The sequence below is a fragment of the Sebastes fasciatus genome, chromosome 16, assembly GCF_043250625.1.
Source record: "Sebastes fasciatus isolate fSebFas1 chromosome 16, fSebFas1.pri, whole genome shotgun sequence".
NCBI classification, from domain to species: domain Eukaryota; kingdom Metazoa; phylum Chordata; class Actinopteri; order Perciformes; family Sebastidae; genus Sebastes; species Sebastes fasciatus.
In genome coordinates, this window is record NC_133810.1 from 17993525 (window position 1) to 18007847 (window position 14323).

At 38.8% G+C, this 14323-nt stretch overlaps 1 protein-coding gene across 1 annotated transcript; it reads right to left on the reverse strand.

The window, feature by feature from the left end:
* Window positions 1-101: 101 nt before the first annotated feature.
* On the reverse strand, window positions 102-13843 carry LOC141753526 (U2 snRNP-associated SURP motif-containing protein). Its single transcript, XM_074612275.1, has 24 exons — window positions 13690-13843; window positions 11714-11798; window positions 10481-10592; window positions 9846-9955; window positions 9643-9710; window positions 9433-9539; window positions 9278-9342; window positions 9030-9195; window positions 8737-8936; window positions 7977-8020; window positions 6599-6703; window positions 6441-6507; window positions 6066-6235; window positions 4867-5029; window positions 4684-4763; window positions 4496-4583; window positions 4287-4415; window positions 3921-4110; window positions 2352-2432; window positions 2205-2268; window positions 1941-2091; window positions 1594-1704; window positions 578-756; window positions 102-488 (listed from the first exon to the last, which is right to left on the reverse strand). Exons 1-24 carry the CDS (start codon window positions 13701-13703, stop codon window positions 368-370), a joined length of 2670 nt encoding a protein of 889 aa, XP_074468376.1. The 5' UTR covers window positions 13704-13843; the 3' UTR covers window positions 102-367.
* Between the last annotated feature and the right edge of the window lie 480 nt (window positions 13844-14323).

The following is a 14323-nucleotide window of genomic DNA, read 5'->3' on the forward strand; positions in this document are numbered from 1 at the left end:
TTTTTTTAACCTTGAAAAATCAAATCAAAGCCAACAATTTAGTAACAGTAAAAATATTTGTGATACCTGGCCCTACCAAAAATGTCCTCCACACACACACATTCATCACCAACACAGTGATTTATTTAGTGTCGGAACTTTGCAGCAACATTTCTGGTTATCATTTTAGAAACAAACATTAAAACAAAAATATATATAATTAGTTACAGTGTTCAAACTTCATCATACAAAAAGAGTGCTTCATCTTGCATGGATAGTGTAAGTTGGGACCAAGAGAGCAGACGTGTCGGTCTGTTTAAAGAGCACTGCGTTGTGTAACCCGCGGCACACCAGCAGGCTAATGAATGACCAGGTCCAGAGTTGAGAGTCAATGTTTGCTCTTCTTTACCTTCTTGTGAGAGCGATGTGGTGACCGTGACCTGGACTTCCCTACCTTCCGGTCTGGAGATGGTGATCGGGAACGCTTGGACCATTTGGGAGACCTTGTCCTGTAAAACATGTAACGGAATGACTTCAAGAATAACAATCAGGATTAATACATTGACCCTCTACAAAAAAAAAATCTCATTGCACTTGCTTTAAAGGAGAGATGCTCCTCGATTTTCGGGTCTGGTCGTCGGGATCTCTACTCCATCCTCGTCTTCTGACCCCGTCTTCACTTCTTTTGCTCTTGTCTTTGTCCCTTCTGTCATCCTTTGACTTGTCTTTAGACTTTGATGTCAATCTCTCATTCTTTTCTTCATCTTTTTCAAACTCCTATAGTAGTAAAACATCCCAATGAAGTTAGATACAGGCTTCTATGTCTTTGTCTTTGTTAAGACGCAAAACACGATATGGAACTGGCATGCAACTCACAAACCCACTCATTTGCACATAATAGCCTGTGGGTTCAGCATAAGGGGGAGCTGCTTTGTCGATGTCAGACCAGTTCAACACATGCTAAACTGTTCCACGGACACATCATTCTTTCAGACCTGCAGATGTATACCAGTACATATCGACACTGACACCTACAGGCAGAGAGAGTTTTTTTACAGATGCTGTTTTCTTTGTGGCCAACAATATTACTGTGTCAAATATGCACAAAATACTTGGAGCAGTATAAACTCTTAAGTACTGTATTCAACAGAGACTCCAGTAAACAAACAATCAATTGTGCATTTTTAACTTGTAAAATAAAAAACGCAACTGTAGCTAGACTTTCCTTCCCTGTAGATGGTGCATATTGGACTAAATTTGCAGATCTGAAACTGCTCGCCCTGTGGCTCTGCAGTTTCACATTGACTGTCTGCTTTTGAGTGCTTAACATCAGTAACACTGTTTTTTTTTTTACTGTGTCAATTGACTAATTTCAGTCTAATTTTCATGTACTAATAGCAAGCACTTTTGTAAATTTTGCCCCATACTGTTCTTGATTAAAGAAATATTTCTATTCTATCAGCGATGGTTGCTTTTTTGCTTTGGAGACACTTTACTGCAGAATAAACACTGGGTGTAAACAATAACTGTGTATTTCACTGCTTTAATTATTCAGGACACCTATTTATCTAAGGGTAAAATCAAACATGAAATAAGAAATGTCCAGTAGCCTACCTTCTGTAACAGTTTGTTCCTGTAGTGCTCCACTTGTTGTTGTATGCTCATTCCAGACTTCCTCGGCCTCTTGCCAGATTCCAACTCATCTTGGATCTTCATAACCTTTACCTGTGCCAAGATACATCTAATCAGTTGTGCATATTTGTTAACTATAATTTGCCATATTTTCAAACGGATGGAAGATGCTACCCAAGGGAGTTAACTATGGAATAATTTGGTGTAAGGGAATTAGAATAAAGCTAATGGCTCCAACTGTTCTATCCAGCAAGTTATGATAAAATAAAAATCACAAGAAAAAACTACATTTCAATAGCATCATCTTTCCTAAATGAACGTGGACTTGCCTCCAGCTCTCTCAACCTTTTCCTTTTGCTCTCAGACATTTGAAAACTTCTGAGGGAGCTCTGGAAGTCGGCACTGTTGTATTTGGACGAACTGCCGGAGTCGTCGCTACTGTCACTCCCCGAGTCTTCATCTCTGTCCTGTGAGTTGACGCTGTCACCAGGAGGGAGAGGAGAACAATACATTTCCATACCATTTGACAGTTTATGTATACGGTGTATGATGTAGACAGATGATGCATTGATACCAACCCACAGAGGCCTTACCTTACATTCACTTCATCTTCATTGTTTGGCTCCAACACCATGTCCCACTTAGACTCAGTCTTGTCTTGGAGAGAAAGGAGAAAGATGAGCAGGATCATAGGGGGGGATGATTGATATGATACATGAGTGCATCTTGACCTGTGTTACCTTGAGAAAATGTCCCAGTATCGCCCGTCTTCTCCCACTTTGACAAAGGCACTCCGGAGAGAGGAACATTGCTCTCCTCCACTAAGAAAAAAAAAAAAGACAGCTGGGTCAGGACAAGGACAGGTATTTAACCCCCTGAGACCCGCGATCCCGACTGACTTTACTGTCTTTCAGAGGCTCTAGTATGTTCAGTTTTAGGGCTAGAGTGTAGATGCAGATATCATGTGAAACTAAAAAACCTAAGGAAACCATACATAATAATACCAACCATGACATGCTACCATATCGGGAAGGAGGCTAAATAACGCTTCAAAGTTCGGCTAAATTTTAGCGAGGAAAAACTGGCAAGGCCATTTTCACAGGGGTCCCTTGACCTCTGACCTCAAGATATGTGAATGAAAAGGGTTTCTATGGGTACCCATGAGTCTCCCCTTCACAGACATGCCCACTTTATGATAATCACGTGCAGATTGGGGCAAAAAACATGCAGTTTTTTTCATGCAGTATAAATGTGTTATTTTCACCTATTCTAAAAATGGTGTATTTGAATATTTCTGCTTACTGGGGTCCCTAAACAGTCTTGGAATAAATTGGGCATCACTATAAAACTGAGACTCTGTCTGTGGATCCAATGAGCCCAACTGTATTCATGTGTGATGATGTTATTCCCCATAGTAGCCATTTCATTGTAGTAAGGTCATTTTTTTTTACTTGACCTCACTCTATAAAATGACCTGTGGTGACCTCTAGGATAATCACAGCCTCATTAAACTTTACAACTACAAACTAGAGCATTCATAGGATGGATGGCTTTCCTAGGTAGATTGACAATAAAGTTTCCAGAACAGAATTCCTCGCCATCCAAATCGCCGAAAAAGCAATTCTTGCAGAAATCTTCAATGTTAAAAGTTTTTGATACCAAATCACAGCATGGCTTTTTCTGTGGTGTTCCTCAAGGTCTTGGTGTCTTAATGTGGTATTTTTAAGGGATTATTGATCATTTTTGATCAATTCTCATGTGGTAAAAAATTGTTAAATTTAGCACCAAATCTGTGTAACAAATGGTATCAACTCAAAAATTGCTGCAACAACTTCTGAGACATTAGTGAACATGGGAATGGACATCATATACTTCCATCATAATAATCTTAGCCCTTAATGTTTATTTCTGATTTATGACTATAACAACTTACACAATGCTGAGCTGCATCTCAAATTAATCTTCAGGTTCTCAACTTTCAGATGATGGACACCACTTTTATGTAACATCTACTGTTGCCCTGCTATCTCCCCCTAAACACCTCATGTATCCCCCTAAAAAAGACAAAAACAGGTCTATTGTGGATCTCAGAGGGTTAAAGAAGTTGATGACTTTATTAATCCCTGTACTTGCATGCCCTTTTCTCTTGGAGATCAGAGTGAACACTCAGCTACAGACCCATGAGAGGATGGATTGATTGGGTATTGATCTAAGACACTTGAGTTGGGCAGATACCGTAATTGACAACAGGAACGGGAAACGGTGGACTTCTGGTTGAAAGATGTGCTTTTGATATGTGGTGGACTCACAAGGCATTCCATCAATGTCATCAATGGCAACTCCTAAGGGAACACCGTCTATGTCATCAACAGGGACTCCATCCAGAGGGTCCCAGCCCAAGGGGCAGCCGTCAAGGTCATCCACAGGAGCTGCGTGCAGAGGTAACCCATCTATGGGTGCCCTGTCCATTGGCGCACCATCGAGATAGGAGGACACTTCCTGCAATGAGACAGACAAGTGCACATACGTTCGGATTACTCATGTCCAAATACGTTTTAACATCATCTTCTTCGCGTTCAAATATTTTACAACACAAATAGCTGGCTAATTTGTTGAAATGCCATTAGACAAGAAAGTAATAATGTCTGCAATGAGCACATAATTATTCAGCTCACCTCTGCCGCCTCTGTCAACTCCTCCACTGCTTTGGCGAAGCCCAGAAAGATGTTTTGAAGGTGGATTAGATAAGGCTCCGGGTATATGGCCCAGTCCTCCCATGCTCTAAAACAACTTGTGACCTTTTGCTGTGGAGATAGAAGAAATGTTTTTGTTGTTGTTGTTCTATTTTTGGTCCTTGTGCGATGCAAATGAAACACATGATTACCTTAAACTGTTCTGCCTGCAGCCTGGCTTGTATGTTTTTATGCGCTGCATTAAGATCTCCAAATATCTGTGCTAGCTTTGTTTCAAAACTGAAAAAGACAAGAGACAGAAACACTTTAAGACTGTCACACGGAGAAGAGATAAAAGATGATAAAAGTGTTAAAGCTGAATTGGGGGGAAATCTCTTACAATTTACGATAATATGATGCACCGGCTACTTTGGCACACGAGTTGTGCAAGATGTCTGACACGAGATACAATCTGGCAATCTGTGGGAATGAGGACAAAACATGGGGAGTGAAATCACCTATAGTTTACATAAACAATCTGTGTAACGTTGTTTATATAAATACTTAAAGGAAGCAAACTAACCTTCTTCTGAAGGGGCGTCTGAAGCAAGGAAAAAGATTCTGTGATGTGTCCCACTACTTCCTCTGCTGCATCTGCTCGCTCAAGACAGAACAGCATGGCATTGGCGATATCTTCTCGGCTTGGAGTGAGCTCTTTAAGCAATGCCTCCAGCCTCTGTCTGTGCCTGAATGGTATAGAACAACAGAGGTCTATATTTAGATTTGTTTTGTTTGAGTTGATATTACATAAACAACAACAAATGTGATAGAGAGGTGCAAAAAAAAAACTCTTGATCAGGGCACTCTCCAGTGCATACCTTAATCAATTTTAAAAAGAGAATAAATTATTAAAAAGGTGGTACAGGACAGTACAGAGAGAGAGAAGAAAAAAAAGAAAAAGATAAGATTACACACACTAGCAGACATCCATATATGTAAATAAAAAATATAGTTGTGAAATATAATTAACATTCACATTATTATATCATCAATAAAAAAATCATTATTAGTAAGCAATTTACAAAAACGTTGGGGAGATAAAAACAAACCTTTAACGGCTTTCTTAAATTGTTCTGGTGCCAATGGTAAAATATGAGATGGCAGAGCATTCCATATCACTGAACCTCGGTGAGTTTAACCAAACTGACGTTCGACACATAGGAGGTCAACGTTTGGAGTTATTTTAAGTCAAATAATTTTGGAATTGTTGATTATAGGAATACAGTTCATGGAAATATGAGGAAAGGGTCCTGTTCAAAGAGCTGTACAAAAATAAAGTGATCTGAAGTTGGTTAACTTGATCAACACTGAGGATGCCGGACTGGAAAAACAAAGGTTCAGATGAATGAACATAGTTAAAAATTGTTAATGCTCGTTTCTGAGGATGAAAAATAGGGACGAGTTTAGTGGGATGAGTACTTGCCCAGACTGAGTTACAGTAATATATATATGTATAAACCAAAGAATAGTATAAGAGAGTGGCAACCTCAGTGTTCATCATATGACGGATTTTTCCAAAGATACCAACACTTTTTGCAATTTTAGTAGTAACTGTGCGGATCTGTTTTTTTCCAAGATAGAGACTCATTGAGCTGTTAATAATAGTATCATTCATTTTTATATTTAAAGACTGACTTATTTAATTCAACTATTCAACTATTTACCATTTAACTAAAGTTACAAGCATACATAAATGTCATTATGCCTGCTAGACATACTTACTCAGCTCTGAGCTGCCCTTTCTTCACCTCTTCGTCAGGGGGAGCATCCTCCTCCACCTCTGCCCTATCTTCACCTCTCTGAGAGTAATTGTTTAGGATAGGGGGTCTCCACATGGAGCCTCCCCGGAACATCCGAAAATCTGTCGTCCTCCACTCTGTCGGGGACTGTCCCTGTGGTAAGGATGGAGGTCAGCTCACATACAGATACACCACAGTTTCATTTCCATGGAGTAAAAGCTAGAAAGAATTGACTCCAACAGCTATTCCCCATGAAATGAGATTAACAAGTAAATGATTAGTATAGAACAATTTTAGTTCTTCCAGATTAAAATCCTATACAGGTTTTTAGAAACAAGGCTTTGCAGTAAAAACATACCTGTAGGATGGAGAACAGTTTCCAGCGATAGTACACATGATCTTGGCTTTTATTGTCAAAAAGGAACCTGAGACAATAAAGAATGAGCTAATTAAATATGTACCCTTCAACAAGGTCACTTATGAGGCCCACACAGGACCAAGTGCAGCAATACTTACCTGTAATCTGGATTGCTTTTCTCCTTGTTCATAATTACGGCTTCGAACACGGGGCCTTCACGCACCACAAACTCTATCATCCTGTGAATGAGGAATAATAGATTCCTGTTGGGAAAGAAGAGGGTATCAGACCAGGGTTTGCACTATGTCCGTCAGTTACAGTACGAGATCTCTAATACCTCTTAACACCGAAACTAGTGGCCCATGCAAACTGCAGGCTGACTGTAAGCTTGAACGCTGTTGACCGCTAACAGTGTCGTTCCATGTCATAGCTTTCGCCTTTATTAAAAATGTTGACCATAATTAGGTGTCAACCTGTGGGACATTCGACTGTGCAAAACTGCATAGTCACTGCCCTCTGGACAGACACTGTGTCAGCATACTTTAATATTCCTGGGTCACTCTGTCTATGAAAGGGGTAAAAGAAATCACAATATCTATTCATGAACACTGACTTGTCATTTCTAAGATATGAATGCCCCAATCCAAAATTTAAGTTTAGCCATTTTATCTTGATTGTTTAGAGGACTCCAACAAAAATCATGTGAGAATTTAGAGGCCAGTTTTTTATTGTATGTAAGAAAAAGGATGCAATAGATGGTCTCAAAATGTATACTTTCAATCAATAACTGGAACAAAACATATTCCACACATGATAAGTCAACATCAGGGTGACAACATTTCCGCAGGCAGCTACATAGAGAAGTTAGTGTAGATTGGGGCTTCAAGCCTGAAACCTCTCTGAACTGGATTATCAATGTACAGTATGTTCATGCAGTATTACCTGTCAGTTCTACCACTGCAGTTAGACCTTCATATTACTCACTACTCTAACCTTAATTTATGGCACTAGCAAGAATCCACATCGTCTGACTTGGGTTAATATTAAATCTATCTGCCTTCTAGCTGTATCGGTCTGCAGTGTCTCAGCCTAACCATGGGAAAACCCACGGCTGAAAGATGTTGGTATAAATCAATCGCTCTAACAGTCATTTAACAAGTCTACTGCTTTTCACTTTTCACAATAACACACATTAATATCATGATGGGAACAACATCAGTTACCTGAGGTATTTGAGCAAACTAAGAAAAGAAAATACTACAAAAAATACTAATTGCATTCACTGTATGTAAATCTGAGGCCTTGGGGACCTTTGACAACTACAATAAGAGCCATCAGTCTGGTTGTAGATGTCAAAATGTCCACTAATGTGTTGCAAGCAACACTCCAAAGAGTAGGGGTTGTTTACCATGTCCTATATGTCAGATGCATTAACAGCTCTTAGGACCGGAACCTCCTGCCTGAAAGAATCTGTATGAGTCCTATAACACTTGTGTTACAACAGCTGGTCAGTCGTAGCAAGAAGAGTGTGTGTACCTTTCGGTTGGGATAACCACTTTGACTACGGCTTCGGACAGAGTCTGTTTGTGAAGTCAAATCAAATAGTGAAAATATTAAAAAGTGAGTACGTGTACAGATGAAACACTGCAGGATACATACAGCATAGAAAACGACGATAGCATTCATAGTCAGTGAAATGAAGGGAGGGTGACACAGCTTTAGGAAATTATTCTAAAATGTTAAGCCATATACTGTATACTAGCCATGCTAATTTATCTAAAATTGTATATTAACATTTTGTATACACATGTTATGTTACTTGTGCATTTCTATACCCCTGCATCCTGTGATATGGCACTGCACGGACAGGTGATCAATTAAATGAATGAAACATGCAACATAAGAATATGATTCCAAACTTTTTTACAAAGATTGATTAATTACAGTTTTGTTTCTCAGACAATGATTTATTCTGAAACAGTTGCAGAACGCACTGCAGTTTAAAATGCTTGTATTTTAAATTTTTTATTAAGGCCAAATGATACATATTCAGGGTGTGCACTTTTCTAAAAAAGTGGCAGAAAGAGTGGAGCGCTACTTCATATACAGGAAACCCTTCTCTAAAAAGGTTCATCTTCCCTTAATTTTCACATTTTTGTAAAGACTGTAATTCCTGTTCTAGTACACCCATTACTTGTCACTTAAATATGAGAGTGCCTAGTGAAACCCACATTACTCCACATTACAGAGAAAAAAATGGTCATGTAGACACCCGAGAGAACAGAGACAATTTTACCTTGTCAAGCTCTCCTTTGGACATGCCCAGCGGCTTGGTGAAGTCATTGCGGAAGCGATCCCTTGGCTGAGCATTGAAAGGCAGACCAGATGGGGGTGGTGGTGTGACCCTCACCCCCACCGGTGTGTAGAGAGGCTGTGGTGGAATGCGAGCTGGTTTACCCCATCCCAGCTTCATTTCAAACCCCATAATCACTTTACCTACAATACAAAACATAATCACAGTCAGAGCAATGCGGGAATGGTTATTAGACGAACGTGTAAATCTAACCTAGTTTTAAGAGTCAACTGTACCATCAAGTGAAGCCAAGGCTCTCTCTGCATCTTTCCGTGTCATGAAAGCCACAAAGGCTCTGTTGGAGGTCCTGCAGCGCTCCTCGTCTGTTCGGGGCCACATAATCTTCACACTGGCCAGGGGACCATACTTACCAAACTCTTTGCAGAGGATCTCCTCATTCATCTGGAAAAGGAGAAAAATGAGCGGTGAGAAATGTACATCCATGCTGTGCTAAACAAATCAAAGTCAGTGTACTCAAAGTTACCTTTGGGCTAATGCAGCTAATGTAGAGGTTAGTGGTGGTTGGGACTGTTAGGTCATCATATAATGCTGTAGGGAAAAAGCAGGATTGAGGTAAGCAAGATTTAGAGGTTAGAAATTTTCAACTAATAAGCTCTTATCTTAAAGAGGGAGTCTTACATGATCGTCCTGATAATGGTGTTTCCAGGTCCCCATATCCTCCTCCACCACCACCACCACTGTCATTTTTCTTCCTTTTATATCTTTCTTCACGCTCTTCTTGTATTCTGTATTTTTTCAAACGCAAAATTAGGCTTCCAAAAAGATATCAACTTATTGAACTGAAAGTTTCTGAAACATGATATCAGGCACATTTGCAAAAAGACGTACAGCTTAAGTTCTTCTTTGAAGAGTTCGAGATTACTCTTCTTCTTTTCTTCTGCCTTTCTTTTAAATGTCTGTTAATCAAACAGGTAGCCGTTATTACAATCACACTGACCAAAGTAAGAGGTCATGAGCAACATTTAAAGATACATGTCTGCATTCATACTTAATTCAGTAAATTATGCCATTACAAAAAACATCAAACTTACAGACTTTTTGCTTTCAGCAGATGATACTGGTGAGACATGCTGGGACACGGGGACAAACTTCGTAGCAGGTCGATACAGCTTACTTTTCTTGACCTCTGCTGCTTCCTCCTCTGCAGAAAGTAATCAAAGCAATCGCTGAACACTGACTATCCAACAATTCATTAGGTGTGCAAACTATAGTCTAGGTAATAATACATTAGGTCTGTAAACACAGGGGGAGGCTCTATTGTTGGTCAGCAGGATATCTGAGCGGCTCAGTCTTGCTGCTGTTTGCAGTTAAGATCTAAATTAAAGGGATGTCTTTCATGTGTAACAGTAAGTTGAAGAACTGTTCAGTATTGGAAGAGCTTTATGTTATAAATTAAAGCGATAATGGACTGCTGACTACGGGTTCCCAAAGTGGATGAATTTTATTAAACCATTCAAAAGCTATGGGCCCTGAAAAATGAAGATGGTGAACTATTTCACTGCTGAGTCAGCCTGATATTCTTTAATAACTATTCTCAGTTCTCTTAAGCTGTCCAGGTTAACATGATTCATCTTTTGTTAAGACATACCATGCAGAAAAAGTGGAACAGAATTGCGATGTAGCTGCGTCCTATCATAATGCTAGATTGAAAGTCCTAGCCGCTGACCTTTAGTTGCATTCACGATACCCCCACGGACAAAGGTTTTCACTCCGCTTTTCTCGCTGGTCTCGAATGATGCCAAAAATTCTTCAAAAACCTCTGCTGCTTTTTCTTCCTCCTAGAAAGTCACACAGAAACATGTACAATATACAGTATGTGAAGATATTGCTTCTACTGAGTAGAAGCACTGCTGGGTCTTTGTGGTAATCACATACAGGTGCTCTTTGGATCCTTCAGGTATACAGTGTTTATTCAATCTGGAGAAGGGCTCATTACATGGGTGGAATATCTTCACAAAAAAGTGCAAAATGCAAGTCCCCTTCAAAAATAATCGAAGGCAATTTAAACCTTCTAATGGCTGTTTTTGGTGTTATACTGTAGATCCCAAGGTGGATAAAACTAGTCCAGAGTGCAATATGATAATATTTGTTAGTCTACTGGTACGCAGATTAATACTTAACTGGAAGCAAGCAGAAGCCCCTACTCTTGTAAATTGGATGACAGAAGTGATGACGCATTTAGATTTAGAGAAAATAAGGTTCTCATTAAAAAGACAGGAGGGTAAGTTCTACAAAATATGGTTGCCTTTAACAAATTACTTGAATCAGACTTATTTTTATTTTTTATCTTTTAAATGTTTTTAATAGTATTATTTATTTTATTTAATAATTTACTTTTTTTCTGTTGATAAGACTGTTGGTAAGGCAATACACTTCTGTGAACTGTAAATTTGTATTATATAACAGATTTTTTATCACCAATGTATAATTATAATTCTTATATTTTGTATGACTTCTCATGTGGAGAGATGTGTTTTGCAAGGTTCAATTGTTAAAAGCACAAAAAAAAAATAAAAAAAATCCAAGGCACACTGTAGATATTGAACAAAATTAAAAGGCCTTTATTTTACATGGCAATAATTGTGCGACTGACGTAGGTTTTCATCAGGGTCATTGTAACTTGTCTATGACCCTGATGAAGACCTAGGTCGGTCGCAACGTGTTCAACCTCTACAGTGTGCCTTGGATCATTTTTGCACTTGGATTTGGCACTTTTTTGAGAACATATTCCACCCATGCAATGAGCCCTTCACAAGATTGAATATGTCAGTATATGTTTCTTATCCATCCCTTAGTTCACTGTTGATCAAACTGAAAATTCTAAAATTGGTGATCAGTTTTCTAAAATCCAAAAAGCACTTAATCATATCCAATATTGTAACGTCCCCAACCTCCATACCTTTTTCTTGAGCTCTTCTTGTTCTTTCTTTGTGAGCGTTTTGATCGGAGTGACAGGTTTTCCCTTTCTATCTGCCATGCTCGAACTGCAAAAATAACAACAATAATAAATAAATAAAAATGGAAAGATGCTAAACCTGCACCACGTGTGACATCTCTTAAATCTATGACACGGATCCCCTTACTTTTATTTATTTTTTTACACATTTTTAAAACCATTTGGTTTTCAAATGACTCTAATCCTGTTATAAGTATCCTTGTCCTTCATGTTGTGTGCACACAACTGTACATCACTTTCAGTGTCAGTGGAGGACAATAAATAGTAAGACACCTCCCCTGGTCCTCTGAGGGACACAGGGCATGACCCCCCCCCCCCAGCAGTCTGCACTGGAGGGCAAAAACAGCATAAATGAACACACATGCTATTAGTGATTTTTTTGCTTGCAGTGAAAACAATGAAATTCATCTAATCAAGTTAAAGGTAGCCCTGCAATAGTTTGGCAAAAACATTATAAATCTGTGTTTCTGTTCAGTTCATTTGAATTATTTATGGCTTTTCCTTCTTTTGGTCAGATAATAGATACAGACAATGTGTGAGGGGAAACAACCAGAAGGAGTTGCCCAAACTGAACACATTTGCACACAAAGCAAAATATAGTACTATCCATACCCCATATACACTTTCTGGTCTTGACACCCTTAACATTTTTCATATTTAGCTGACATTAGGTGCATAGTTGAATTGACTTTATATCCTTCAAATTACCCTCATCATCAATCATTTGACTGATGACAGAAACAATCTGGTGGAAATACATAAGATCACACAATACAATATGATATCAATCATAGCAAATCTGATCTAATCATTTTTTTGCATGAATATAACATGTCTCGTTATAGGCACAAAAACCAAAAAGTAGAGACCACAGTATATTTGTGACACATTCTTCCTTTGTGCCATGAAATGCATTGTTGCTATTCGCAAATAATGATATTAAAACTATCAATATCTAACTTCCAATATCTTTTTCAACATACGATTTGTGGTGGTGAAACAATCTGGTACAGAGAATTGTTAGTAAGTAAAAATGTAGACTAGTCTATATTCATTCCCAGTACATAACCACCACAGAAAAATGAACACACATGCTATTAGTGATTTTTTTGCTTGCAGTGAAAACAATGAAATTCATCTAATCAAGTTAAAGGTAGCCCTGCAATAGTTTGGCAAAAACATTATACATCTGTGTTTCTGTTCAGTTCATTTGAATAATGTATGGCTTTTCCTTCTTTGGGTCAGATAATAGATACAATGTGTGAGGGGAAACAACCAGAAGGAGTTGCCCAAACTGAACACATTTGCACACAAAATATAGTACTATCCATACCCCAATATACACTACTACATCCCATATAGATTGTAAATTGCTCAAACATCTGGCCAGAGGGGATGTTTAACACTAATTAGCTACAGCCAATCAGATTAACTCTATTATATTATAAGCAGCCAGCTGTTTCAACTTGATAACATCATTCAACAAATGTCTGCAGAAGTAACACAGAACAAGTTGTTTTGTAGTCAGTTTGTCGCACAAACGGTGTTTAAAAGGCCTGGCACTAAATATGAGCTATCACTACACTTTAGCTACACCGTTAGCTAACATGAATGTGTGAACTCCAGTGACATGGTTAAGCTAACCCAGCAGCGTTAACCTCTTTACATGCTGAATACATGCGTGTATTTCTTCTTTTAGCCATTCTCCTGATAATCTCATAACCTGTAAAGATGCAACAATTCCTGTCTGACTGCTATCATCTGCTAGCTGTGGATGTCACACAGTGATTCTCTGAGCTAACGCTAGCTAACAGAACAAGTCTAATATTGTCTTCTGTATAACGCCACGAAGCACCGACTATAAACCACACTGCATGCACACATATAGCCTCGTATCTGAGCTTAAAACTGTAACTTACAAGGTGTGTGTCATGCTATTGCTTCACCATGTTTTGCTTGCGACAAGGGTTGATTTCCATCACAACATGAAGCTATGAAGAGGAGAGGTCTCCGTCTGGAGGGAGGAGGACGCCTGCTGCTCGGTCTGAGTCTGAGTCTCTGTTGCTCGGTCTGTGTCTGAGTCTCTGCTGCTCGTACATATTCATGAAGGACACATTCCCTCTTTCTCATGGACAATTTGTCTTTCTTAGGTATGTAGTCAATATTATCATGTGCTGCTGCTGCTCCCACTTTATATTCCCATGTGTGTGTTGTGGTCACCTGCAGTAGTAGGCTATATATCAGGAGGATTTGTAGGGTGAATGAAGATAGGTAAAATGGGCCACTTTTTTGGTAAATGATTTATAAGACCATCAAATAAGCTATGCATGAGATGTAATATTTTTTATAAATTGGCATGGGTCTCTTAAATAGTTATTTGTTAAAAAATGTTAAAAAAGTATAGGGGAGAGTGGGGTAAGATGAGCCAATTTTTACTTATGCTGTCCTCGAGGTTAGGAAAAATGAGACAGAAGCAGAATGAAAACTTGAACCTTAAATTCAGAATCTCTCCTATCAAATGAAATGATCAGCATGCATCCATCACAAAGCTGT

Bases quoted from the DNA above. Each gene is read 5' to 3' on its own strand.
- LOC141753526 (XM_074612275.1), bottom strand. The intron at 9,196-9,277 runs GTAACTTTGAGT...CTCCTTTTCCAG, and splicing joins TTAGCTGCATTAGCCCAAAG to ATGAATGAGGAGATCCTCTG. The intron at 6,236-6,440 runs GTATGTTTTTAC...TCCTTACCACAG, and splicing joins AACTGTTCTCCATCCTACAG to GGACAGTCCCCGACAGAGTG.